The following is a 25,200-nucleotide window of genomic DNA, read 5'->3' on the forward strand; positions in this document are numbered from 1 at the left end:
CTATGGGAGATTTTGGACCATCATGTTCACCTTCACCCTCAGAACCAATCCTGGAATGGTGTTCATCCCTTCAGCGGAGTTCATGGACAATCGCTACCACTGGAGGCACCGAGATCCTTGATGTTTGTTTTTGTCAGCGGTCTGCATGGATTAAATGACGGATGCTTCAGGCAGGAGCCTCCAACTATTTCCCGGACAAAGAATTGCTCCATAGTCTCCCAGATTCAGATGACATGTCAGGTATTTCACATGTGGATGGGCATACAATGACAGCATTGTCATTATGTAAACACATTATTTACCATTTCTACATGGTTGTCCTTGTCTGTATTCAGGGTGTTCTTCTTGAGCATCTAACAATTATTTTCAGTATCATTTAATCTCTTGTTTATTTTGTCCATCTATTGTCTCCTTGGTAAAATATCATATCATCTACTTTCATGTAAAAAAAAAAAAATACTGACTGGGGGTATTTTTACTGCACAATGACAAATTTGAGCAGCAAATTACTGAAAAAATTTAGTGTAAAAATTTTACATTTGACTGAAAAATGTTATGTAAGTTAGGTTTGAAAATTAGAAGTTTGACTTATAGCCAAGGGTTTAATCTGGTTTGGTGTCAGCAGTGGTATTATTATTATTATTATTATTATTATTATTATTATTATAACTAATAATTGCTATATAATGATTAGATGGAATAGTAATTGGAGGTAGGAGTACATAAGTTTTTACTTCTTCCTACTCCTTTTCGAGCTTGTATAATTTTCATTTCATTTGTTTTATTATTATTATTATCATCATTATTATTATTATTTACTACTATTATTTCTTTATTTTGTTGTTTGTTTACTTATCAATCATTTATGTACCAGTACTTATATTTTGTTGGCTGATTTTTGTTTTGACTTTACTGTCTACATGTTTGAAATAAAGATTTAATTAATTAATTAATTATTTAATTCATTCATTCATTCATTCATTCATAAATGAAAGTTAACACATTATCGCACTGTTTCTCTAAATTCATGTATCATGACTCATAGTCGGCTATGAAACATCATTTCCCAGAATGCTCCGGACCAGGCTGCTGACAGAGGCTCCTCTAGCCCGTCGTGCGCACCGGGGTGTGGCCCACGCGCACGCCCCCACACTCACGCGCGCAGCTGAGAGTTTTATTCCGGTCGGGTTTGTGCGCTCCGTCCCTTTTCTCCCGTGTCTGCTCCGTGTGCCGGGTCTGTCCGTGTCTGCTCACCGAGCTTCACCTGTGAACTCCACGGTAAGTTTTCCACAGAAGCAGGAAAGTGTGAGTGAGAAGGTGAATGTCAGGTCCATCAGCCAGGTGAGTGTGGACAGTCCACCTGAGGACACACACACACACACACACACACACACAAAAAAAAAAAAAAAAAAAACACAGAAGAAGAAGAGGAAGGGTTGGACTGACATGGGTTAGCGGTGGTGGACAGTCAGATAGGAGGACTACAGTGGAGGGACTTGTCGGCAGATGTTTACTGTAAATAAATCTGCTTCTCAGACAGTCAGGGCTTTGTGTTGTTTTATTTTTGGATAACATTCTCCTCTTTTTCCACAGCTTTCTCTCGAATAAACTCCAAGAAACTTCATCATGGTGAGTCCCTTTGTCATTTGTTTGACTTCAGAAATCTTTTAACCGTTTTAAATAAATATACAGCAATTATGTCAAATTCTGCAATGAACGGAGATAATAATCCGTTACTTATGCTAATGTGTGAGTCAGGATAGTGTTTACCCTCTGAACTCCAAGACAACGCCCACTTCCATCCTGTTATATAATGTTTTAGATCTGATCCAACTGGAGGCTGGAGTTAAACTATGTCTGACTTATACTCTGTCTGGTTGATGAACTAAAAGTCAACATTTAATATTAAAGTATTTTATCTTTTGTCAAGGGCAGAGCTGTGCAGGACAAAGTCATTGTTAAACTTCATATGCAGTTAAAGTCCACTAGATACCATGATGGAGTTTGTTCCACAGTGGGGTTTGTCACTTTAACACTTTTTCACTTCACATCTGTGTATGTCTGTGTTAAGTGCGCATGTCCGTGGGGCTGCAGAGAGGATCATTTTGGGAAGTTTGGAAGTTTGGTCTGTGACTCATACAGTGTACAGGCTCCAGTCCATTCGGGTGGGGCTTTTCATGTCTCTCCACCTCTCTCTGTGTTTAAACACCCATTTCCACGTCTGGCCTGGTGTTACAGCCGACCTCCTCCTCTTAAAGGGGAATCGCTGTATCAGGGTGGAGCAGCGTTCTGTCAAAAAAAAAAGTCAGGTCAGTTAGTCAAAATGATGTCCCTGCAGACACTGGACTCTGGGAGAATAACACTGGGTTACAAAAAAAATGTTTTTTGCAAGTTGTCTAGGTTTTTTCAACTGAATTAGGACCATTTTGCACCGCTAAATCCAAAAATGACATCTGTTTTTCTCAATCAGGTCAGGTTTTTTTTGCTAATTTGATTTTGAAAAATTTGATCTTCTCACAAAATATAATAATTAATACCAAAATAAGATTGGTAAGCACACTTTATGAAACTTGTGACTTGATTCCTGTTAGGTACAATGGTGTATTCACCGCAGATGTAGCAGAATACATCAGGCTTATTTTTGCAAGATCTTCTAGCCGAAGCCATTTCATTCACCTGTAATATTAAAAAAAAACAATCATAAATTGGCAAAAGTAAAATCTTCAGAACTCGTTTATTTTAAGAAATATGAAAGAATTTTGTATCATATGATGTGAAAATGCTCATAAATGTAAGCAAAAATGTTAAAAAGCCAATATGGAGGACTTCCGGTTATGGCGGCCACGTAGGAAGACGCATCTCGCGCTGCTCTTTCCTGGGTGCTACAATTTCTACAAAAAAGATGTCATTTTTGCTATGAGGCTTCATAACATAGTGCTAGTGTGGTTGCTGTAATGCCGAAGGTTGGAAAGTTGAGCAAAGATAAGAACAAAGCATCAAAGCAGCCGAAGCTAACTGACTACCAAGTTCGTGGTGAAACACAGAAAGCTAATGACGATATGGCAGAACAGGGGGCTAATGGAGTCGGAGAACTTGTCGATGCCAAAATGGATACTGTATTGGCTGCAATAAACTCAATGAAAACGGAATTTTCGACCAAATTTGATGGGATTATGGCGGCGATAAATGCTATGGGAAAGGAAATAAACGACTGCTCTGAGCGAGTGTCACAAGCTGAGATACGTATATCCAGTGCCGAAGACGAGGTAGCTAACCTGCAAGCTAAAGTAAACAAGCTGGAGTCAAAAAACAAAACTCTGGAAGAGAAGCTTCTGGACTTGGAAACCAGATCTCGTTTGAACAACCTGAGACTTGTAGGACTACCAGAGGGAGCTGAGGGCCAGGACACATGCTCTTTTTTGGAGAAATTGATTCCAGAGCTGCTGGATTCTGTAACTCTACGAACCCCAGTGGTAATTGAAAGGGCACACCGAATCGGACCGATGAGGGACAGCAAAGCGCCGCCGAGAACACTAATAATGAAGTTTCTCAACTACAAGGATAGGATGTCAGTATTGACCGCTGCACGGGCTAAAAAGGAGATCCGGTACAAAGACCAGCAAGTCAGGTTCTACTCAGACTTGGCTACGGGAATACACCAACTGAGGAAAAAGTTCGACCCGGTCCGGCAGGAGCTGCGCAATCTAGGGATCCGACATGGAGTGATTCACCCTGCCAACCTTTTGGTAACTTATAAAGGACAAACTCGCACTTTTAAGACCCCAGACGAAGCACAAACGTTCATAAAGAAGATCCGGGAAGATGCCGCGGACAGTTAAATGACGAGGAACAATAACGGTAATGCAAGTACATGAGACTGTGGCAATGTGCTGTATTTGAAGGATGGTGCTATAACAGACTAAAACGATCCAACCTCACTGTCTGATACAATAATTAGCAGATAGGACGAGCTTTTCACATAACCATGCACATGTAAAAAAAATATATGGACTAGAATTTATATTTCATATTAAAGTTCCATCTATCCCAATCTTAAAACATACATTATAATAATTTGGTATATTTTATAAGGGGAATAAAATCTGTAACTGTTATGAGGTGTAAACTTAAGACAAGATAAGTTAAGTAATGATTCAATAGGAACAGCAGCAGCAGAGATTTGTTAGTTTAGGGGAAATAGGAAGTGGATTGACTGATCCTCACTAAGTATGGAACTGTCGCTAGCGATAACGGGAGACAAGAGATTTTTTGGGGGGGCTCCCACAACTGTGGGCACGAGGGAAATGTTCAAGTTCACAATGTTGGATGTAGTTCTAACATCCAGATATGTTATGCTTCTCAATAAGTTTATTTCTTTATGGCAAGGTGATCTACTATTTTCCATTTGGAATGTCTCAAGGAGTAAATCTTAAGTTTGTTTCTTGGAACTGTAGAGGTCTGCAGCAACTTAGAAAAGTCAAACAAGTCATGAATAAATTAAAAGATATAGACGCTAAAATTGTATTTCTACAAGAAACTCATCTATTAGAAGAGGATAATAAAAAGATTAGGAGGAGGTGGCAGGGTAGTGTATTTACAGCGCCATTCTCATCCCAGGCCAGGGGAGTTATGACCCTTATTCATAAAACCGTACCATTTCAAGTAAAAGATGTAATCAAAGATAAAAGGGGAAGATACTTAATAGTCCAAGGTTCCCTGATCTCAGAAAATTTAAATTTAGTGAACCTGTATGGTCCTAACATAGATGATTCAAAATTTTTCATAGATTTGTTCCTTATGCTATCAACACTAGCGGGACAACATGTAATAGCCGGGGATTTTAATTGTACGTTAAACCCCAACATGGATAGATCCACAGGAGCAGATCAATCACACAACAGGTGTAGAACAGTAATTAACCGCTTCATTAAGAAAATGAATCTGTTGGATATATGGAGAGAATTGAAACCAAATGCCAAAGCTTACTCCTGTTTTTCAAACAGGTTTCAGACTTATTCCAGAATAGATTATTTCTTAATTTCCTCAGAACTACGATCAAAAACTCCAAAATGTTTTTATGATAATATTGTGATCTCAGATCATGCACCATGTTGTTTGATGTACATAGATAAAAAATTGACAAAAGACCCGCCTAGATGGCATTTTCAGCATAAATGGTTACAAGATGAAGAATTTGTAAAATATATAGGAAAACAGATAGATGAGTTTTTTGAAATTAATACTACACAAACATCTGCGGGAACAAAATGGGAAGCATTTAAAGCCTTTCTCAGAGGACATATTATTAGTTATACTGGGTCAAAATCAAAGAAGGCTCGTGAGGAAAGACTGCAGCTGGAACAGAAAATAAGGATTCTCCAAGAAAAAGTTAATGAGAATAGTAACCCACAGTTGGAAAATGATTTACTAATTTTGAGAGCTGAATATGACAAAATTTCTGCCTCTAGAGCAGCTTCTAGTCTTTTAAGACTAAGGCAAACATTCTATGAGCAAGGCGATAAATCAGGTAAAGTATTAGCATGGCAGATTAAACAATTAGAAACCAAAACATCAATCACAACCATTTTATCCAATGGCCAAATTATAGTGGATCCTCAAGAAATTAATGATGCTTTTAGAGATTATTATGAGGGATTATATGATACCAATAATGAAACAGACTTACCAAACCTGAATAGATTTCTAGAGGAACTATCTATACCCAATATCCCAAATGAAATAAAAAAAGATCTAGAGCTAGAAGTTACTAAAGACGAAATAGAACATGCTATCGATAATATGAAGTCAGGGAAAAGGGCTGGACCAGATGGTCTCCCAATAGATCTGTATAAAACATTTAAAGATAAATTGCTAACACCGCTTTTGGAAATGTTTTTAGAGGCATTTTACAATGGCAGTCTCCCAACTTCTATCAATAATGCCTTAATTATTTTACTTCCAAAACCAGGTAAACCCTCTAACAAATGTGAAAACATGAGACCCATTAGTTTGTTAAATTCTGATCTTAAGATAATATGTAAGCTCTTAGCAAAACGCTTACAAAAGCTATTGCCAAGTATTATTGATAGAGACCAAAATGGTTTTATAATGGGAAGACAAGGTTTTCACAATGTGAGAAGGATATTGAATATTATTCATGCAAATAAAGAAATGCCTGACACAGCACTTCTATCATTAGATGCCGAAAAGGCCTTCGATAGGGTTAAATGGCCTTATCTTTTCAGGGTTTTAGAAAAATTTGGGTGTGGAAATAACTTCATAAAATGGGTTCAGGTGATATATAAACACTCTACAGCTGAAATTATAACAAATAGAAATGTTTCAAAACCAATAAAAATTAGTAAAGGATGTCGGCAAGGCTGCCCTCTGTCGCCCCTACTGTTTACACTGGCAATGGAACCTTTTGCAATAGCAGTGCGATCACATTCTCAGTTTAGTGGAATAACAGTGGGGCCGACGGAGCACAGAATAGCTTTGTATGCTGATGACGTAATTTTAATGATGACAAAATTAAATAAAACAATTCCAACCTTGTCACAGCTAATAGATGCATTTGGTGTTGTTTCAGGGTATAAAGTAAATAATACTAAATCCTCTATACTACTACTTAATGCAACTGAAAGAAAGAACCCAATCACTGAGGTAATTCAATTTAATGTTGTAGAACAATTTAAATATCTGGGAGTACAGATTTTACCAAGGCTAGAACATGTTGTCAGTGCTAACTACGAACCTTTGATGATAGAAACGAATGAATCTATTGATAAATGGATGTCATTACCAGTATCTACAATTGGGAGAATTAATATTTTAAAAATGAACATTCTACCTAAATTTCTTTACTTATTTCAAAACATTCCTCTGCCACCACCTTCAGACTTGTTTTCTAAAGTTAAAAAAATATTTCTTGGATTTATATGGAACAATAAGAGGGCACGACTTCGTTTGTCCCTACTGTATTTACCGTTTGACCGAGGAGGGTTAAAATGTCCAAATTTGATGTGGTACTACTGGGCTGCACAGCTGAGGTCTATTATGTTCTATTTTTCAAAAAATGATTCTCCTCACTGGACTGAAATGGAATCTTATGGTCTAAAATTACCTCTTCCCTTATATATACATTCAGACACAGAAAAAAGATTGCGGAAACAAGCTAAAAATCCAATTGTAAAACACGTGGTAAAGATATGGTATGATATAAAAAAATACTTAAAAGAAACATACTCCATTTCACAGTATAGTCCAATATGGGGTAATCACTTCTTCGTACCAGGTAGAGCAGATGCAACATTTAAATTATGGCACCTTAAGGGACTTAGAATGATCCAGGATCTATATAAGGTAGACTCAGATATAATGATGTCCTTTGATGAACTGAGGTCTAAATTCAAGCTAAGTAGAAAACATTTCTTCAAATATCTCCAGCTTAGAAGCTTTATTAAAGTGAATCAAGACAATACATTCACCAGACCTCCACGATCTCCGCTGGAAGAAATGCTGATAAAAGACAGTTTGAGAAAGGGTATCATATCAGAGTTTTATAATTTGCTGACATCTGGCTCATCTGAAAGCTCACAATCTAAGTTATTTGCCTGGAAAGAGGACTTGCAAAGTGAAATTTCAGATGAAGACTGGAAAAAAGCCTGTGCTGATGCCCAATCCAAAAGTATTAATACACGCCTAAAACTAATACAATATAAATGGTTAATGCGGACATATGTGACACCGGTGGAACTAAATCGATACAGAGAAAATATACTAGACACATGCACAAAATGTTTGGAACATAGAGGGACATTGTTTCACTGTATTTGGCAATGTACAAAGATTCAAAAGTTTTGGGAAGAGGTAAGAGCTATAATTGAGAAGATAATTTCAAAACAGATTTCGCTGGACCCTAAGCTTTTTCTGCTGGGCTTATATTCAGAGACACAGAATTATAGTAAAAATGAACGAACCTTTATAGACCTCAGCTTACTGTATGCCAAAAAATGTATTGCACAGTTATGGAAAAATGTTCACAGACCAAATACAGCTCATTGGATGAGACAAATGCTATCAGACCTTCCATTAGAAAGGATCACTTACATATTGAAGGCTAAACAGCACAGATTTGAGAATATATGGAGACCTTTTATTAATTATGCCAAGAATCTTGATTTAACAGATGTTCAAGTTGACTGATTGCTGTAGGCAGTACAGTTCCTACATTTTTACAAGTTTTACTTTTTTCTGAAGTATGCAATACATTTTGTATTTACTATAATTTAAAATCCACTTAGTATAGATTACCATTCAGTAATATCAGAGAAGCAAATTGTTGTTGAGTCTGTGTTCATTTGTTGGTTTTTTGTTTTTGTTGCTTTTAGAGCTAAAACAGTTTTTGGATAGGCTGTTAACTGTCGAATTGATAGTTACTGTTTTTTGTTTTTTTTTGTGATCAATTGATCAGTTTGAATACTGTCCTTCAAAAAGATCAGTGCTGGATCTTGGTTGTGAACAGAGGGAGACAACTGAGGGCGCCATTTTGGACCTTGGTATACTCTGAAAACTTTTCAGTGTTTTCTGACATCTAATGGACGGTTCACCTGTCTGGGGATTAGGAAGATAATCAGCAGGATTATTGGACAATATTTGGATTTAGGTTGCAGCCGTCTCTATTTATTTAATTTTGTATTTGTTGTTTTTGAGTTTAATGAAGCAAACTGACAGCATATATTGATTGTAAATGCCTGATTTTATGCTGTTAAAAAGTTAATAAAAATATTGTGGAAAAAGAAAAAAAAAAAAAAAAAAAAAAAAAAAAAAAAAAAAAAAAAAAAAAAAAAAAAAAAAAAAGCCAATATGTAGCATAGTTCAGAAAGTTGACCTGATTGAGCAAAATGAATGTGATTTTTGGATTCAGCACACCAAAATTATCCTAAATCAGCTCAAAAAACTTAAACAATAAATTTGTTGTTGACCAGCGTAATCTAATCGCCTCTTGCCCCATGAATCACTCAGTCTGTGATATAACAGTCTAATCATGCAAGGGTGTCAAAGTCATTTAGTTCAGGGTCCACATTTAGGCAAGTTTGACCCCAAGTGGGCCAGACCAGTAAAATACTAACAAAATGATATATAAATAATGTCAACTCCAAACTTTCCTCTATGTTTTAGAGTGAAAAAGGTAAAAACTTGCATTATGAAAATGTTTACATCTACAAACAATCCTTTAATGTGAATAACAAACAAACTGAAATTTCTTAAGAAAAATAGTTGCAATTTTAACAGTAATATGCTTCAGTTGATCATTTGCACATGTGCATTACAACTTACAGATCACAGTGGATCTACAAATACAACATTTAAGAACAGGCAGAATATTGTAAATTTGCACTACTTAAGACATTTCAGGTGAATGTGTCTTCAGGTTATTCATATTTGTTGAGACATGATAGCCTGTTTTAGTGTAAATATAGTAAAATTGCATGAAAATGTGAACATTTACAAGGAGAAAGAAATATGGGAGGAAGCTGACATACCCGGAGAGAACCCACCATCCAAAGACATGCACTAATAGGTTAATTGGTTAATCTAAATTGCCCATAGGTGTGAATGTGAAAGTGATTGTTTTGTCTCAATATGTCAGCCCTGTGATGAACTGGTGACTTGTCCAGGGTGTACCCCGCTTTTGCCCCTATGTAGCTGGGATAGGCTCCAAGCGACCCCCGTGACCCTAGTGAGGATAAAATGGGTTCAGAAAATGAATGAATGAAGAAAGAAATGTGGAGTTGTTATTATGATTATATTTTACAGGTCTGACCCACTTGAGATTGAATCGGTCTGAATGTGGACTCTTAAATAAAGTGACTGTTAATATTTTAGTGTAACTTTTTGCATTTCACAAATTCATCCCATGGGCTGGGCTACGCCCTTTTTTTGGGGGGGGGGGTGATTTGGCCCCTGGGCCACATGTTTGACAGACCTGGTCTGAGGCAAACTAAATTTAAAATTTTAAAGATGCTCACAGTGCAGATCATTTTGATACAAATGTACACTTATGTTAAATTTATTGTATTTTGTTATGTTTTCTGTGATTAATGACCATGAATGTATGTAATTGACTTCTTGCTTTTATTGTTTTTTTAATTCTTTTTTCTTTTTTTTTACTTCAAAGTTTGAGATGAATAAAATGGATAAAATAAATTTTAAAACCATCGGTTAATAAATCTACTACACAAAGCTTAACTGAACTTCAAGGAGCATGTGTTGTTGTAGTAGGTTATTAAAATCTTATTTTTTTCATAGTCACTGACTTTCATTTTGAGTCAATCACTATAAACACTCTCTTAATAGTATTTATATTAATTTGCAGCATAAAATACAAAAAGCCTGTATGTAACCTTTTTTCCTTACTGTGCATGGTTGTCTTTGGTGCTGCTTTTAATCAAACTATTTCTAACTTGTAAAAGTCTAGAATGGGATTATTTTAAGAGATGTAGCCATGTTTGAGGTTAAATTCTTGAATGAAACAAAGACTTATGCCTCTTTGAATTGTTAAAATGAATCTGAACACGTCTGTTATGAAATTTATCACTATTTCATTGATACCTTTTTTTGATGAAACACTAGTTGTATGTTAATATTTAATGTTTCTTGGCCGAAGTCAGAGGTCAGCAACCCTGGTACTCAAGAGCCACTATCCTGCATGTTTTAGATGTATCCCTCTGCCAACACACCTGATTCAAATGATCAACCTACCATCAAACTCTGCAGAAGCCTGCTAATGACCGTCAGGTGTGCTGGAAGAGGGAAACATCTAAAACATGCAGGATAGTGGCTCTCCAGGACCAGGGTTGCTGACCCCTGGCCAAAGCAGATCAAGGGAAAGTTAATGTATAAACACATTGATTTCAGTTTCAGTAATGGGATGAAACTTTCCGTTATCTAATGCATCACTGTGTACCGTATCCATGGCAACCATCATCTGTAAATGTGCAAGGGGAATGGAATGATCTTACCTCCAGATCGATTACCCACAGTATATGCAGTCTAATCAGATTTAAAAAAAAAAAAAAAAAAAAACTGAACTAAAAACAAGCCTCAATGTCAGACTTTAAGGATCCTATCTATAAATTATTTAATGGGGTATGAAATCAATATTTTTATTTGATTTGGATTTTGTTTTACTTACCAATGCCACATTGCTGTTTTAGATTAGGTTTGAGCAAAAATAGTAAAAGGGATAAATGTATCTGAAGAGATGTGTTGGTTATTTAACTGCATAAAGACTAATGCAGTTGGTAATTTTAAAGATTCATTCCCAAAGACATGGTCTCAGGAGATTTTATTTGGGTCTACAAATATATTTGCATTACAAGATTTTTAAAAAATGTCTCACAAGAATCTTGTTTTAGGGGGAATAAATTGTTCCGATCATTTTACCCATTACATAAAAAGAATAAAATACAAAAAAAAAAACTAGTGTATTTTGACTTTATTTTACTGATGACAGTAAAAAAAATACCTTTTTGTGTTTTCAATAAACATAAAACAAGGCAAGAGGTGTGAGAGGGATTGTTTGTCTCTATATGTCAGCCCTGCTATGAATTCCCGACTTGTCCAGGGTGTACCCAGCCTTTGCCCATAAGTAGGTGGGATAGGCTCCAGTGACCCCCGTGACCCTAGTGAGGATAAAGCAGGTTCAGAAAATGAATGAATGAATGAAACAAGGCTGTATTCATCTACAAATGTTAAAGTAATATTAGTAGATGATGTGGACTTGATACAAAAAATGGACATACATTTTAATTTATTCTGATTATGCACAGTAGGCAACAGTAATTGTATAGATGAAGAGCCCTGTTGTGAATTAGGTCATAATTATATGTCATTTTTTTAATAGTGGTACCAAAGGAAAAACTGTTAATGCTGCATTAAAGCACACATATGAAGTATGGCAGCCTCCTCTGTTTATGTTTAGTGCCAGCATAGTTCCGTCGAAGCCCCCAGCCCCAAGTCATGTCTAAACTCGCTGCATAGGACATGACCTGTTCTCTGCCTATAGAGTCTAAAGATGAGATACCCCCGTAGAAATGATCAGTATTGTGTTGTTGCGACATTCCTGATGAACCCTCCTTTCCTGAATATCTGCTTGTTCTGCTGTTTGCATGATCAGCTGCATGTTGATTTAATTTTGTTTAGCTTGTGGGCCTGAGTGTGTTTATGAAAAAGGCGAGTAAATTAACTTTTTGGCATTCCGTCCTGCAGGAAAAGACAGAATCCTACTTGTTACCAGCATCTTGTTTTTCTGACTTACCATTTCTCTCTTTTTTTTTTTTTTTTCTTTTTTTTTTACCAAATTTCCAAGGTCAAAATTCCAGAGACATTCCCGTGGTTTGCTCTCTAAACATCTCTCCTCTGAAAAGACCACTCGGATGTTTCTTTGTTAATGTCATAGTATGAGGGAGTGCCTGGAATGAGTGTAGCATTGTTAGAGCCAGAAACACTTTAACCAAAATCAATGTGAGAGTTAATTTTTCACAGCTTTGTCATATTTTACCTTGAGTGAAGGTTAGATTACTGTTTTGAATGAATGAACTGAGTGGGTTCGATCTTGTGTTAAACTTGTAATACATCAATTTCACACATTTCCTTTCCTTAAAACGTTAGTATTTGTTCGCTGGCTAAAAAGCACAAAAGCTGTAATATCTCCTCCTTTGAGTAAAATATCTTGGCAGAATTGATGGCGCCATCTGGCCAAGTAATAGAAGGAGAAAAATGATCTGTTCACTTTTTTTCTTTGAGGAAGTTGAGGATTTTGCTCAATCCATGTCAAAGATCACAGCCTTTTTAAAAGTTAAACTCATGAAACATAAGTGGAAAGTTAAAACTGGATTGCACTTTAAACTGGAATTTTTGGTGCAAAATCATTAAATTCAACCTCAGAGTAAGAGAAGAGAAATTCAATCTTTATTGAAACAAGTTCTGAAGTTTGGTGCAACACAGCATTTATTCAGGTTTAAGTTGTGATCTTGTTGGTTTTCCCTTTAAATTGTCTTGTCTGTGTAGACATGAAACATCCTGTTTATGAAATGCAAATGAATAAAGATGTGAGAATTTGTAGGCAGAGCAGCTGCGCATGTGTTAGTCATTAAGTTCGTTAAATGCTGAGTCTTTGAGTGTGTGCACAGAATGCATCTAACAAACCTTTGTAGTATTAACCCTTTCATGCATGAATTATAAGAACCTTAATCAAGATTTTTTTCTGGAGTGTTTTTATTCCTCTTTAGGCATGAAAAAAAAAAAGCGATAGATTTTTTATGAATCTATTTAATCACAGAGTTACAAAAATGTTCACTCAGCTGGACACCATGCGTTTAATTTTAGAAGCAAAGAAACATGTATTTACTGATATACTACATGAAAACTATGAAATAAAAACATTTTTAATGCTGCTAATCTGATGTGTTCTCACATTTTAACATACCTGCATGGAGATAATATGCAAAAAAACAAACAACTTTTTGTTTAGGGAAAAAAAACAAAACAAAACTGTTTATTTCAGTCTAGTAACAATTAGCAATTTTTTCCGTTCGAACATGTTACTGCAGATCAGGTTTATCTACAGTAAAGTTATAGTAATGATATGAATTGCAGCATAGGGGATGATGCACAAAAAACAAATCCATAAATATTCAAGAAAACACCTTTGATCAGCTGTCCACTGCAGTGACCACTATGCACGAAAGGGTTAATCTTCACATTATTTATTTATATTCTATAGGAATGTTTGAGATGCTGCTCTGCTGAAGCTTACATTGAAAGTTCTTTTTTCTTCACCCTTTGCTCTCTACTTTTTATAATACAATTAATAAAACTTCATTTTCCTGTGTCGTCCATGTTGCAGGCCGCCAGGGGAACCGTAAAAGCCAGTCCAAACTTCAACGCCAGTGCAGATGCTGAGGTTCTGCAGAAGGCCATGAAAGGGCTGGGTAAGACGGTCATATCTGCTGTCAGTGCGGTGTAATCTGATGCTAAAGGCGTGTCGGTCGGCGCTACAACAGCAGCAGACCAGTGAGTGAGCATTGTTTGAGGAGTTCCTCTCTGAACTGTTACTGTTGTAGTAGTTCCTGCTGCCACTGCCGAGATCCACCCAGACAACGATGAGTCACTAAACACGAGGCCAGTGAAACATGAGACGTTTCACTATGAGCCAACACACATCCTGACTAAACACTGCAATTATGCGGCTTGTAATGTAATCAGCAGCCACCTCGACAGCGCATGTTCATTATGTATCATGTGAAGGTAGTTGTAAACACCGGCTGAGTTACCATGGTGGTTGTCTCCATAGGGACTGATGAGGATGCCATCTTGCAGCTGCTGACTGCTCGCAGTAACGCCCAGAGACAGGAGATCAAGAATACCTACAAAACTCTGTTCGGAAAGGTTGGAATTGTATTTATAGCTCCTCAGTCACAACAAAGTGTTTATAAAATGTTTCGGATGCTGTTAATGCATTATTGTCTGTTTATGAAAACACATTTTGAAACACAGTAGGGGAGCTAATGATGACGTTTAGTACAGAAATAACAGTCAGTGTCCAGGCAATACACATGACAGAGAGAATGTTACAAAAGACACCAAAAATAATCATATAACCTGAAGCACCCACAACTGAAGAATGGATCGATAGCGTACAGGACATTTACATTCTGGAGAAGTTGACATTTTGTTTTACTGGTCAAAGAGAATCATTTTCCACTATTTGGTCAAAATGGACAAACTATGTAAAACCTGTAATTGATGTGAATTGAATATATTGGTTATGTGAAAACATTTACATGATATACATTTCTGTTTAGGTTAGTGTAAACATACAAACCTTAATGTGTCTCATCTTGTTAATGAAGAAACGGAACAAGCCTTCTCCTCCTGTCCACTTGTTATATTTGTTCTATATTCTCCTAAAAAAGTTGTATTAGCAACTCACTCTTTATTCACATTTGAGGTGTGGACATTTAATTGTATCCGAAAGGGAAGTTTTGTATGATCTACTTCTCTGAATAAACAAAGAATGGAAATAATAATAATAATAATAATAATAACAATAATAATAACAATAATAATAATAATAATAATAATAATAATAATAATAATAATAATAATAATAATAATAATAATAATAATAATCATCATCATCATTATCGTCATCATCATCTTATAAGATTGAAAGTAACACAAATTAATAACAGAAAATTTAAGATGGTGAAAGTGCATGTGGATGTGAAAAGTGGAATGATGGCTTATGGCTTATATTAGTGATTAGATTCATTTAAAGCTTAAGTGATCAGGAAACCAAGCCATGTTTGGTCATATTTCCTAGAGTACATTCATTAGGAAAGATGGGACAAACGGGATAGGAAAGATTATTGGGAAATAAAAAAATGAACTGACTAATAGTCAGGTGACTTGATAAACACGACTGATATTTAGTTTTTGTGTTGCTCGTACTATCTTCCATTCATTGTTGTCGCCTAAAAGCAAAATGATGAACCACAGCTCTGTTTTCATTATATCATGAGTGTATTAACCTTTAAATAGTAAAACCACTTGATTTATCACTAGGGATGCAAGGACTGTAAAATTCTGGTTTGATACAATGCAAAATTTAAAACAAGAACTTATCCAATAGCTGATGCAGATGGCATTACTATTTTCTGTTTATTTTGCATTTGTTGTGATTTAGTCCTCCTTTTGTGTCATCACGTGGTCTCAGCAAGCTTTAACATAAAGGAGTCCATGTTTTCCTTATAATCCAGCTGCACACAACAGCTGTAGCATTTCTGAACTGCATAGCACTACAGCAGTCACACTGATTAAAGGTGATGCTGCATCTTCTTGACAGGATCTGATTGATGACCTGAAGGGAGAGCTGGGTGGTAAATTCGAGACCCTTATTGTCGCTCTGATGACCCCACCCATTGCTTATGATGTCACGTCCCTCCGCAATGCTATCAAGGTAGGTGCTTCAGCTGCCAGATGTGAGACAGGGACAGGCTGGAGATGTTCTTCAAAAATATCAGGGTGCTTGCACAGGTCTTGAAAGTCTAAAAAGTATGGAATTTTATGTGAAAGACTTAATAAAGTATGGAAAAAAAGTTTCTGTCATAGTCAAATTTTAGAGTACGCTCAAAGGCACATAATCTTGTAAGAGAAGAAATACATGAGGAAGGCATATTAGTCGGTTAGTTTCAGTTTATTTCGAATACACAACAAAACAATTTCATCCTACTTAAGTCCTTAGAAACAAAACAGATTGCAAGAAAACATGAAAAACGTATATATATGAAAACAAAACATGACTTCATTCGAATATCAAAAAAGAGTGGGAGGAAGTGTAACTTATAACACTTAGAAAACATATAAAAAAAAACTATGGATTCACTAACCGGTCGGAACTGGAATAATTGTTGTGAAACTTGTTTGTGTGATATCCATGCACTTTCGTGATTTTCATAGGTTCTGAAAACGTTTGTCAGTAAAACATAATTTACTTCAAATTATGCATTCATTCATTCATACATTTTAATAAAATGAACTTTTCTACAATACATAATGGGTACACTCTCAACCAAGAAAGTAGGCACACAAGTATAAAAGTACATAAAGTCAAGGTCTGGGGGAAATGTGTAGTAGTTTTGAACATGTCTGGAAAAAGTCTGGAATTTTTATTTGGATAAAGAGCAAGCACCCTGAATATGAGCACTGAGATGATTTTAAAACCCAAATGTCCATGTCCTGTAGGGGGCAGGAACAGATGAGAAGGTGCTGGTGGAGATTCTCTCCTCCAGGACGCCTGAGCAGGTGAAGGACATCATTGCTGCGTACAGACAGGGTAAGTAAGACACAGTCATACAGCACCAACACCTGAGGAACTGTCTGTGAACTTTATGTTTACAAAACTGTGAAATTTACCATGGTGGAATAAATGAAATCTTATCTGATCTTATCTGATCTGATCTTATCTCATCTCATCTCATCTCATCTCATGGCGCGAATTGGCAGCCACACTTCTGTCAGTCTGCCCCAGGGCAACTGTGGCTACATATGTAGTTTACCACCACCAGAGGGAGAATGTGAGGGCGAATGAATAATGGATCAATAATGTAAAGCGCTTTGGGTGTCTAGAAAAGCGCTATATAAAATCTAATCCATTATTATCTGGTCTTGTCTGGTCTCGTCTCGTCTGGTCTCGAAAGCTGTGTTTTTATTTACAGCAGGGGTGCCAAACATGCGGCCCGGGGGCCAAATCCGGCCCACCAAAGGGTCCAGTCTGGCCCTTGGGATGACTTTGTGAAATTCTCATGTTAGTTCAGGGGCCACATACAGACCAATTCACTTTCAAGTGGGTCAAATCGGTAAAATACTACCATAATATCCAATACTAAATGTGTGTATTTGTAGATCCACTGTGGTCTGTAAGTTATAATGTACCTGTGTAAATGATAAACTGAAGCATAATATTGTTAAAATTACACTTATTTTTTTCAGTTTGTTCATGCTATTCACATTGTTTTAAAGTATAGTTTGGAGATGTAAACATTTTCAGAACGTAATTTTACTTTTTTCGCTCTAAAACACAGAGAAAAGTTTGGAGTTGACATTAGTTATATATTGTTATCTTATTATTTTACTCATCTGGCCCACTTCAAATCAAATTTGGCTGAATGTGGCCCCTGAACTAAAATGAGTTTGACACTCCTTCTTCTTCATACATAAACTTAGACAGCTGGTTAAAATAACACTGTCTTATAGTCTAATCATGTGCTGTGTTAGCTGATAGTTTACATTATAGCTCTGTTAGCATAGCTCTGTATTTGCACATAAAACAGTCACAGTAAAACCACAAACCACCTCTGTTTTCTGCATGGTTTGTGTTGTTAATAGCTGCACTAAAGGTCTGTTTGGAAATGAAACAAATAAGGTCAGAATTGTCACAGTTTAGTCTGAATCGTGGATCAACAAACAAGCAACTTAGTAAAGACAATAACATCCCATAATAATATTATACCTTCATAAGCCACAGAATCAAACTCACCTGAGTAGAAGAAATGCTGAGATTTCAGCATCAAACTCCGTTCTTTTCATTTAGAGCTGTGTCCAGTGGAGTAAATGACAACAAAGCTTCTATTTTTTTTATTACTTTGTCAATTTTTTTTACTCTAAAAGTTGTTTTTTACTGGTTTTCACCTCAGTTCCCCCTTGATGTTTGAAACAATGTGGGGTGATTGACAACTCTTTGGTCTGTGGCTGTGAAAGAATTAAGTTTGTATCTGCTATGTAATACAATGACATCTTTGATATAAGATAAGAATTCTTTATTCTCAACATTCTAATGACTTTTAGAGGTCATTTTTAATCTTTCAACCCCTTTAGCCCTATCAGCCCGCCCGTGGGCTGAAAAAATTATATTAATATTCATCTACTATAAAAATATAATAAATCAGGACAATGGATGTTTTCTTCAACTTTTGCTCAAAGTTTAGACCCTAATGTTAATAAAAGTACATCAAAAGTGTATTTTAGTGCAAACTTTAATGTTCAAACATGATTTTTAATCTTTGTGGGGTGAAATATACGCTATTAAAAAATCTCCGACACGAACAGTTAATTTATGCATATCATCGTCAATCCAGCCGAAAAAAGACAGGCGAGGATAAAACAATTCTAATTTCTCTTTTAGTTTGTTACAGTTTACTCAGGCATAGTAATAGATACAATATTTTAGACAATGGGACTAGATTCTGTGGGGTCTCTAAATGTCCATAGACACCAAGAACATCCATATGAACCTTATTATTGTAAGTATTATAAGTAATTCTTCATTTACTTTGGGTATGTCTTTTTAAGCGTTTTTTCCCCTGAAAATATGGTCAGGGTTAAACAGGTTAATGTATAAATCCATACAGTTAGGTCCCCTAAATAGTTTTTTGTCCCTTTTCCAAAGCAAAAATCTTCTAATATTATATGCTTTTCTTTGTCCTAACCACTGAAGACCTTTGCAGTTTGAATTAGGTTAATTTATGAGCAAAATGTAAAACTTATTGGTCACAGTTCAGTCACCTAACCGAGGATCTGAACGTTACTAGAAATCTGAGCATACAGGGTGGGGAAGCAAAATGTACAATATTTTGAGGCAGGGATTGAAAGACAGTGTATGACCAATTAGTTTATTGAAAGTCGTGAGAATTTATTTGCCACAAGAAAATTGACATAATAGAAAATGTTTTTATTCTATGTGTCCTCCTTCTTTCTCAATAACTGCCTTCACACACTTCCTGAAACTTGCGCAAGTGTTCCTCAGATATTCGGGTGACAACTTCTCCCATTCTTCTTTAATAGTATCGTTCAGACTTTCTCGTAATAGTTTTGCTCATAGTCATTCTCTTCTTCACATTATAAACAGTCTTTATGGACACTCCAACTATTTTTGAAATCTCCTTTGGTGTGACGAGTGCATTCAGCAAATCACACACTCTTTGACATTTGCTTTCCTGATTACTCATATGGGCAAAAGTTTGTGAAAAGGTATGGATAATAGTGTTAGGTATGATTATGACATCAATATATGTTTGGTTTCAAAACAACTGACGTAGTGCCTGCTGAGAAAAAACAACTACAGGGGTTGGACAAAATAATGGAAACACCTTAAAAAGTCAACAAAATATAATTTAATATGGTGTAGGTCCGCCTTTTGCGGCAATTACAGCCTCAATTCTCTGAGGTATTGATTCATACAACTTGTGAATTGTTTCCAAAGGAATTTTAAGCCATTCTTCAGTTAGAATACCCTCCAACTCTTTTAGAGACGATGGCGGTGGAAGTCGACGTCTTACTTGAATCTCTAAAACTGACCATAAATGCTCAATAATGTTGAGGTCTGGGGACTGTGCCGGCCATACGAGATGCTCAACTTCATTAGAATGTTCCTCATGCCATTCTTTAACAATTCTAGCTGTATGGATTGGGGCATTATCATCTTGAGGTGAAGGTGTTTCCATTATTTTGTCCAACCCCTGTAAATGTTCATTGTAAATTTTGCTTCCCCACCCTGTACAATTGACAAAACTGTTTTCTACTTCAAGCAGTATGAGTTTTTCTACTGTCATCATTACATACACTGAGTACAGAGGTAGTATTAATGCGTGGGTCATTAACTGCTCAGGTTAAACTCGTAATCAGCTGTGATAGGAATAGTCTGTCTGGGTAGTCTCCAACAGAGAAGATAAGTTAGTTATTTGTCAGATATTCATGTTAATTGATTCATTGAAATAATAATTCACCAGGAGGAACTCACGAAACAGAAGTAAGCTTACTGTTTTTCTATAAAGGGAAGTATGTGGCTTTAAACTGCTGTTTTTACAGGACACAATGTCTGTCATTATCCATCTGGCAAATATTAACCTAATGGACAGCATGTACAAAACTATATTATGCTTCACGTTTCTCCAAAAAATGTGGTCTTTGTTCTAACTGGCTTCCATTTGCATATTATGGATGCAGAAAAAAAAGATAATTAGTTAAAAAGATAAAAAAAAGTTCCATGCATTGATAAGGATTTAAAAGTACAAGTATAAATGACTGGTACCACCATTTTTTTCTTTTAAATAACTGCTTACTAAGTTCCCTTTGTGGTCTGAGTCACTCCATGGTTCTACCAACTCCCATTTTCACCTCACTTTTAAAACAGACGTCAGACTTTTGGGAGCTGATCGTCTCAGTAAAACAATTCAAATGCAAGTCAGTAGTTCAGTTTTATTAAGGGACTATTTTCAACAGTGGATTAGTACACATGTGGTCCTGAGGTGGTTGTTCACAGTTGCATGGTGGGTAACGGATGCTCTAAAAAGAGACTTCTGAGCTCAAGAAAAAAGTCAAAACCCTGATCTGTGTTTCTCAGAGTATGATGACGACCTGGAGGAGGACGTCTGTGGAGACACCTCAGGACACTTCAAGAGACTCCTGGTTATTCTGCTGCAGGTGAAAACAGACTCTACTCTACTCTATTCGATTCAGTTGTACTGTACTCGACTCGACTCTACTCGATTCTATTCTATTCTACTGTACTCTACTTTATTCGATTCTACTCTACTCTACACTGTTCTACTCGACTCGACTCGACTCGACTTTACCCTACTCTACTCTACTCTACTCTACTCTACTCTACTCTACTCTACCCTATTCTATTCTATTGTACTCTACTCTACTCTACGCTATTCTACTCGACTCAACTCGACTCTACTCTACTCTACTCTACTCTACTCTACTCTACTCTACGCTATTCTACTCGACTCTACTTGACTCTACTCTACTCTACCCTACTTTACCCTACTCTACTCTACTCTACTCTACCCTACTCTACTCTACGCTGTTCTACTCGACTCTACTTGACTCGACTTTACCCTACTCTATTGTACTCTACTCTACTCTACCCTATTCTATTCTATTGTACTCTACTCTACTCTAAGCTATTCTACTCTACTCTACTCTACCCTACTCTACTCTACTCTACTCTACTCTACTCTACCCTGCTCTGCTCTACTCTACTCTACTCTACTCTACCCTACTCTACTCTACTCTACTCTACGCTATTCTACTCAACTCTACTTGACTCTACTCTACTTTACCCTACTCTACTCTACTCTACTCTACTCTACTCTACTCTACTCTACTCTACTCTACGCTATTCTACTTGACTCTACTTGACTCTACTTGACTCTGCTCTACTCTGCTCTACTCTGCTCTACTGTTGCTTCTATTCACTGAAACCCTGTAATGTTTTATCTGCCCTCAGGCCAACAGGCAGAAGGGCATCCAGGAGGGAAACATCGAGGCTGATGCTCAGGTGAGTCGCTTGGTAACTGTTGGTCATAAAATGTTTTGACTCTCCACCATCAATGGTGTCTTTGTCTTTTACTCTGAGGGTGTAAGTGTCACATGTGTTTGTTGGTGGATTAAACAGCCTGTTTTGAAGATGGAACTCAGTGTTTTGCCTCCCTCTAGTGGATGAAGTTAATACAAGTATTGACCAAATCTCTTGTTTTCTAATTTTAAGACTGTGGCTTATTTTCAGTTTTATTTATAATTTTTCTGAATTAGGAAATATTGTTTCCTCTGACTGTTTTTAGAGTAGCAGTGAGGGCATTTTAATAAAACTACAGAGTTATTTCTACTGTTACTGTGATTAGATGTATGCATACCATAAAGCTGACTTTGTACTTTTGTGATTGCAGGCCCTCTTCAAGGCAGGAGAGGAGAAATTTGGCACTGATGAACAATCCTTCGTCACCATTCTTGGCAACCGGAGTGCAGAGCATCTGAGGAAAGGTCTGTGCTTTAGAGTTTGTAGTTCATTTATGATATTATATGAAAACCAAGCTTAATATTTACGTTTGTTTTGTTAGTATTTGATGCGTACATGAAGATGTCTGGGTATGAGATGGAGGAAAGCATTCAGAGGGAGACGTCTGGACCTCTAAGAGACCTGCTTCTCGCTGTTGGTAAGGAATTAAAACACTATCGCTGGTTCAGTTCTGTGTCAATGTCAGGAAGAATTTAGATTTTGTATAATTCACATGTTCAATTATTATTTCCATCTTTGTTTTACAGTGAAGTGTGCCAGGAGTGTTCCAGCTTATTTTGCAGAGACTCTGTACTACGCCATGAAGGTAGGAGGAAAGGTTCAACAAGGTTTGACCTCTTTCTCACAAACATGGTGAAAGGGTTGTAAAAGTTTATTAAAATTCCAGTAAAATGTCTTTTTAGATTCTGCATATTCATTTAAATGTCTCTGAATGTAATTTAAAAAAATATTTTTCTTGATGTACAATATTATTAATAATGTATCCAAAGACAATTAAATACATTAAATTCAGAGTAGTTGGCCTATAATAACTGGTCACTTAAGCCAAGTGTTGGATTATTAATAATAATAATAATAATAATAATAATAATAATGATAATGCCCTTATAAGATGCTTATTAATTAATGCGCTTATTAATATGCTAACAAGACATGTAAATTATAATAATTGTCAGATTATAAAACATTTATAAGCTCTTGTAAGAAACATCTTAACACTTTACAGACTTTAACTATAATAAAATCCTTATGATTTTTTTTTTTTTTAGAATTGTTAATAATCTCCAGTGTGTGTATGCATTTACATAAATGTGATATTTACTAATCACCAACTAGGTTTTTATTTGCGTGTAATCACCTTTTTGAGTTTTCAGTAGTTTATATCAACAGAGGGAGCAGGGCTTTTCTACAGAGTCCAAGATATTTTATTTTACTAATCTGCAACCACACCCGTTACTGAATATCACTCACTGAACCTTTTAAAAGCAGCAAAGATCAAGTCAAATATCCAGCATGTCTGGAGTAAGTGTATTTTCCGCTGTTGTGTGTTTCTCTCAGGGCGCAGGGACCGATGACAACACTCTGATCAGGGTGATGGCGAGTCGCTGTGAGGTGGACATGATGGACATCAGGAATGAGTTCAGGAGGATGTTTGCATGCTCTCTGCACTCCATGATCAAGGTACACACACACACGCACACAGAGCATCATTACTTCCTGTTTATCCATTAAGTGTTGGTCTGGTTGTTAAACTCTCTGGCTGTATTACAGGGAGACACTGGCGGAGACTACCGTAAAGCTTTACTGTTGCTCTGTGGAGGAGATGATGCGTAACCATAGCAACACGCCTACTAGGAACCACACCTGAAGTGCCTAAGTGAGTCCTTTGGGTCGTCAGCTCATTGAAACAACAAGCTCGTTGTTTAGCAAGTTTATCATAACAAACCTGCTTGTGAGTGACAGACAGCCAGTCAGGTCTTTAACTATGATTCCAATATGTCTTTGAAAGGTAGCTAACATTTTGTCCACATGGAAGCTTTGGTCCACTAATATTGTCAATGTAACCAATGTTATGACATGCATTTATAGTTTCAATTATCAGACTACAATTGTCTCTGTTGCACTTTGTATGGCATAAGCAATAAATACAATAATAAACATTTCATTTGATGAAGTTTAAACATGAGGACTGCTTTTTTCTGTTCTTTGTTGTCTTACTGATTCCTGTTTGACTTGTACTGGCTGGTTTTGACCATTAGAGGGGGCTAGAGCACCCTTAATAGAGATTAAATGTGGTGTTCTAAACCTTGTAGCATCTCAGACAAACATCTGTTTCAGAAAAGACAGTAGAGGCAAAGCAAAAATCAACACCAAAGCCCAAGTCCAGGGTTCAGATGTAATGTTAGGAATGGTCATGTCAATGTGAGAGGAGTCTCATCTCAGTGAATAATTTTCAGTTTGTAGTATTTGCATTCTCTGAAACTGGATTTTTAAATGAGGAAAATGTTTTATTGAAGTCATGAATGTATAAAGAAAATGGCAGAAAAGCAGATAAAGCATTGAATAGATTAAAATACGGAAAATAATTAAACTCCAACAACAGAAGGTAACAGACAAAACCAACTGCAATGATTAAAAAAAGATCTGTTCTATGTATCAAAAGTTTTGAGCCAGAGGACGTAGGAGGCACATATTTCACCATATCAGACAGATAAGACACAACAAGGACATTTGTGACTTTGAAAAGCAATAAAAAACATTTAAAAATATATATATATTATTGTGACAGAAAGATAGACTGTGTAAATATGTTAAGATGGGAGTAATGTGGTTTCAGACATTGGACCCAGAAGAGCATGATACCAGCCTAATAATCTGGAGATATGAATTTGTGTTTACTTTTCTGTTTCTGTCTTTGAGACAAATAGAGATAATATGAGGACAGTCACACTGTGAAAATGTAAGTCAGATAACACCAAGGTTTTAGATCAGTTACTTTGTATTTGTTGTTAGTAATTTTAGCTGTTAAGTGTTTCCCTTACAGCTCCAATAACAGAGCACTGATCCCACAGTGAAATATAAACACATGGCCTTGAATCAAATGATGTTACCTATGAGGAAATCTATTATCACATATACAGGGTGAGTCAGAAAAAACGCTCTTTTCATTTAAAGAAATTGTACCACTGAAATGGAAATGCTTATTTTTCTTTTGATTATACAGTCATATTGATGTGGTTATTGAGCATGTCTGGTGATTGAATCATTGA

General features: G+C 36.3%; 1 protein-coding gene across 3 annotated transcripts; it reads left to right on the plus strand.

Moving 5' to 3' along the window:
• The first annotated feature begins 1,151 nt into the window (after nt 1-1,151).
• On the plus strand, nt 1,152-24,111 carry anxa5b (annexin A5b). Of its 3 annotated transcripts, none has more exons than XM_030146384.1 (13): nt 1,152-1,278; nt 1,594-1,629; nt 13,913-13,997; nt 14,360-14,454; nt 15,914-16,027; nt 16,813-16,903; nt 20,969-21,048; nt 21,863-21,913; nt 22,302-22,395; nt 22,473-22,568; nt 22,678-22,736; nt 23,489-23,611; nt 23,702-24,111. In XM_030146384.1, exons 2-13 carry the CDS (start codon nt 1,627-1,629, stop codon nt 23,762-23,764), a joined length of 954 nt encoding a protein of 317 aa, XP_030002244.1. In that variant the 5' UTR covers nt 1,152-1,278; nt 1,594-1,626; the 3' UTR covers nt 23,765-24,111. The 3 variants fall into 3 exon arrangements, with proteins under 3 accessions (XP_030002244.1, XP_030002255.1, XP_030002233.1); XM_030146395.1 differs by having other exon boundaries at nt 1,204-1,266; XM_030146373.1 differs by lacking the exons at nt 1,152-1,278; nt 1,594-1,629 and having other exon boundaries at nt 13,904-13,997.
• The last annotated feature ends 1,089 nt before the right edge of the window (nt 24,112-25,200 follow it).

The sequence above is a fragment of the Sphaeramia orbicularis genome, chromosome 1 (genome assembly GCF_902148855.1).
Source record: "Sphaeramia orbicularis chromosome 1, fSphaOr1.1, whole genome shotgun sequence".
In the NCBI taxonomy this organism is placed as follows: domain Eukaryota; kingdom Metazoa; phylum Chordata; class Actinopteri; order Kurtiformes; family Apogonidae; genus Sphaeramia; species Sphaeramia orbicularis.